This window comes from Nannospalax galili, unplaced genomic scaffold (assembly GCF_000622305.1).
Source record: "Nannospalax galili isolate Female #2095 unplaced genomic scaffold, S.galili_v1.0 scaffold364, whole genome shotgun sequence".
Lineage (NCBI taxonomy): Eukaryota > Metazoa > Chordata > Mammalia > Rodentia > Spalacidae > Nannospalax > Nannospalax galili.
Window position 1 is genome coordinate 3,795,443 of NW_008352752.1, and position 4,171 is coordinate 3,799,613.

At 49.0% G+C, this 4,171-nt stretch overlaps 1 protein-coding gene across 3 annotated transcripts in view; it reads left to right on the forward strand.

Annotated features, from left to right (window-relative positions):
- The first annotated feature begins 1,304 nt into the window (after positions 1–1,304).
- The window catches only part of Ankrd28 (ankyrin repeat domain 28), a 183,828-nt gene continuing 180,961 nt past the window's right edge, over positions 1,305–4,171 (forward strand). For 2 of the 3 annotated variants that reach the window (XM_029554520.1, XM_017802412.2), the window contains exon 1: positions 1,310–1,628. Coding sequence is in view for 1 of the 3 variants with exons in the window: in XM_017802412.2 (XP_017657901.1) it covers positions 1,602–1,628 (27 nt within the window). In the remaining 2 variants the exon portion in view is untranslated. Of the gene's footprint in view, positions 1,629–4,171 lie in introns of all 3 variants that reach the window. The other variant, XM_029554521.1, reaches the window with a different exon arrangement.

Below are 4,171 nucleotides of genomic sequence, written 5' to 3' on the forward strand. Positions count from 1 at the left end.
TTGCCTCTTACATGACAGTTATGAGAATTTCTCCATTTTAAGTAGGAAACACCAACCATAATGAAAAATGTAATTTTTGAAAAAATTTTCCAATAGAATTATGGCAAGGGTATGTTACCGGGGACCGGAAGCTCACAGTTCATCAGCAGTGTTTTTGATCTTGCACTTTGATATTTTCAGTTTTTATGGGGCTAAAGAGGAGTTATTTTTAAGTGCAGCATTATAATAAACTGACAGTCCTGGCATAGATCCCCATTTCTCTAGACTGCCATTAGGCTCAATCGATTCTCTAAATAAAGTCTGTCCCCAAGAGACACACTGATGCAGGGAGTGGGGTGTTTGGTTTTTCTTCTTTTTTTTTTTTTTCTTTTTTCTAAACCAAGCCACACGTATGGCACACGTTTGTGTTCTAACCATCTGTACCTTTTATTCACCAGAGGCTGGAGCCGCCCAGGAGGACAGAGACAGGCGCACAACAGTCTTCTCCCACACAAGCCTGGAATGGTAACAGTGTGCGGCTGCCTAAGAAAGAAAAGCCTCTTCGGAGCTGTGGGGTGGCGTGGGTGTGTGTTGCAGGACGAAGGAGTCATCCCTCTTCTCCATCCAAGAAAGCTATTTATTGGAAATCTCGCACATCTTTTTGAAAAAAAAAATTGATTTTTTTCTCGAGTGGGAGGCAAAACCCTTTTGATGAGCTAGAAGAAAGGAGAAAATAGATGCAAGGCTGGCAGGGAGCTTTGCAGAGAAGGCTGGCGGTCGGGCAGAAATAGGCTCGGAAGTCACCACCTGTGCAGACCGTAGGGACCACGCCCTTCCGTCCCTCGTGTCTGCAGCCCCCAGGCCGAGGGCGCGTCCGCTCTCCCTCCATGTGCCAGTCTCAGTACCCCGCTGCCCCCGGCACTCGCGGGAAGGCCGAGGCCAGTCTTGCACCATTCCGGCCTCTCCATCCTCCCGAAACGGAGGGGAGCGTGCGCACGCCAGCTCCACGTGCCCTCCCGGGGCCGTTACCCTGCACCCAATTCCCGTTCCCGCCCCACCTCCAGCCCCGCCTGGGGCGCGCGCCCGGATCCTCGCCACCTGGCCGGCCCGCCCCGCGCGCCGCCGCTCCGAGCCCACCCAGCTCCGCTTCCTCCGCCCCGCCCCTCCCCCATGGGGGCGTGGCCTGCGCTGGAGCGAGCGCGGCCGCCTGGCCAATGGGCGCTCGGCTTACTCTGGCCTCTCCCCCGCGCGGCCGCCAATCGCGGCGGGCGGTGGTGGTAACATTGTGGAGTGGAGTTTGGATGCCGCCGCGACCGCGGGCTGGGGCGGCGCGGCGGCGGGTGCTGCCCGGGTATTTCGGGAAGGGGGCGTGAGGCGGCGGCGGTGGCGTGTGGAGGAGGCCGAGGGGAAAGAAAGGAAGGGAGGAGGAGGGCGGGGAGTTCCCGGAGGAGGAGGAGGAGGCGGGACCCGCGCGGCTGCTCACCTCGGCGGCGGGCGTCCGGGGAGGCGGTGCCGCCCCCTGCCCGCGCTCTCCTCAGCGCAGCTGGCCGCCAACCCGCCGGCCCCGGGCAGCAGCCGAAGCTCCATCGGCTGGCGCGGTGGGCCGGGCGGCGGTGACCGCTATGGCGTTCCTCAAACTCCGCGACCAGGTAGGTGAGGGGCGGCGGGAGTCCGGGAAGGGCCGGCAAGCGGCGTGGGCCGCACTGCGCTGGGGCCGCTGGGGAAGAGGGTGTCCAGGGCCGGGCCGGGCGCGGGGCTGGAGCCGCGGGCCGCCCGCCTGTCAGTGCATTCCTGGCCCCGGCGAGCCCACGTGTTGCCGGGGGGCTCGTGGCCTCGGCCAGAGGGGCGGGTTCCGCGCTCGCCGCCCTAGCGTCCGGCGCGCTGCCCGGTAGGCGCCTCCTCTTTCCTGCCAGGTGAGGCTCGGGCCTAACAGGTGGCTTTGGGCTGCGGAGCGGGAACCGTGCTGGCAGCCGTGACCCTGGGGTCACGACCTTGCGCTCCTGTTCGTTTCTTGGAGTGGTTGGTGGTGACGCGCACTGTCTGGTGGAGAGGTGGGGGGAGCCGCCCACCAACCGGGTTTCTTTCTGCTGGAGAGGAGTTGTTACGGTGTGAATCCCCCGACTTGTTTTCTTTGGAGGTTTTCTGCACGGTCTTGGGTACTTTTTTTTGACTTAGGTCAAAGAACACCTGAAGTGCTCAAAGGACTGACATTGTGGGACTGAAAAAAATACTTTGTATCCACGCATGAAATCGCAGTGGTGTTTGAATGATTGTTGCACTTTAAAACGTAGGAAGATGCTTAATAAGACTTTCTGGAGATGCAGAATCCCAAATGTTTGTATCTCTTTTAAGGCGAAGAGAAATCAACGTGTGAAATTTACCGAGTCGTGGGAATCTATTAGTGCTGAGTATTTTTTGTCTGTTTTTCTGTACTGAAGATATTGGACAGATTGAAGGAAAGTAACTTGCATGCATTAGAAAACTATCCCAAAATTGAGCACCCCTTTTACAAAAACAATGGGAAAAACAGTATGTATTTTTTTCCTACCAAATATAACTTAAAATCTGAATCGAGCTAATATCAGCAGTTTTCATTTCAAAAATAAAATTGATATTTAGGCTGACCTTAAATATCATTTGGTATCAGCAGAGTTTAAGCTAATGTTAACATCAGAGCATGATATGCTGAAAAACTCTAGTTTATATTTTGTATTTCAAATTGCTGAAGAACTTCACTGTCCAACAGGATAGCTGCTAGCCAGATTAAAATGGAATCTTTAAATGGATTAAAATTAAGTACAGCTCTTTAGTTTTGCTAGCTATGGTTCAAGTGCTCAGTAGCCACAGGTAGCTAGCTATTGGTTACTGTATTAAACACAGAGAACACATTAGTCATCTCACAAAGTTCTAGCAGGTAAAATTTAATAACCAGTAAAGCAGAGTGAAAACCTAAATTATCTAATCTTGTACAGTTAACATAGATTTTAATGACTTAATACCATGAAACTCAAGGTGTAGATTTTCTAATTTCTTCTAATCTAGTAACACTTTGTGCCTCCCCTTCCCTCTCCAGTCTTTCACCTTTGGAAGAGTTATTTTGTGATTTAGATCATTATGTGCGCTAGGAATTTGGTAGACTTTTAGGTGAGTATCCTAGTTTATTCACCGTCAGTTGAGAATGAAATCCCTTTGCATCTTTACATTTGAGTATTTAGGAGCCACAGTTATGAAGCAGTTGTAATACTGGTGCAGTTTTATGTAATAGCCATTAGTACTCAGTGTTGATACTTATCTTTAAAATATCACCTGTAAACTTGGAGAATACTTGGACAAGTTAATATGCTAGCACTGCTGGGGGAAGACATGCTATACTACTAAATAATTGGCCTTTCTAGTTCTTTTGAAAGACCTTGAGAAATGGGTTTGTCTTGCATAGCTTAAAGGGAATTGCTCTTTTTAGAAATCAATTAATACATTGATATTTTATTAGCCATTAGAAATGGTGGTAAAAATGAAATGCAAATACTTTTAACCTCTCCCATCTGCAGGAAAAACAGTTCATCTAGATGAATAACTATTTGGCGGGAGGATGAGAAGATTTGGATACACATACAGGATTTTAAAGCTGTAATGTATTTGACAGCTTAGCCTACTTGATGAGATCTAGACCGACTCCTGAGGAACCACTCTGGAGGTTGACCTCTGGCCTACACATGGACACACGTTCACATACATACATAGACACACACAAAGAAAATAAAAAAATCAGTAAGCATATAATCGGGGAAACTGTTCTCATCCATTCAGTAATCTGAATAGGGCCACATTCTCATTTTGTGCCAGCATAATGTTTTCTTCCTGTGAGTAGATGAAAATATTTTTTAATTGTAAGGAAAATGAAACTAATTTGTTTTCTGTGAAAGTAGACATGAATTTTTTTCCTGAATTACTTCACTTTAGCTTAATATGACATACGTCTATAACAATGGCAGGAATTTTCCCCCTGCAATTGTCACTTGTCTTTTTTTTTTTAAGTTTTTAAAAATATATTTTATTTTTATGTGTATGAGTTTATTGCTTGCATGTAAGTGAACCCATGCCCTGCAGTGCCCATGGAGGTCAATAGAGGCTGTCAGATCCCCTGGAACTGGAGTTATGGACAGTTGTTAGCCACCTTGTGGGTGCTGGGAAT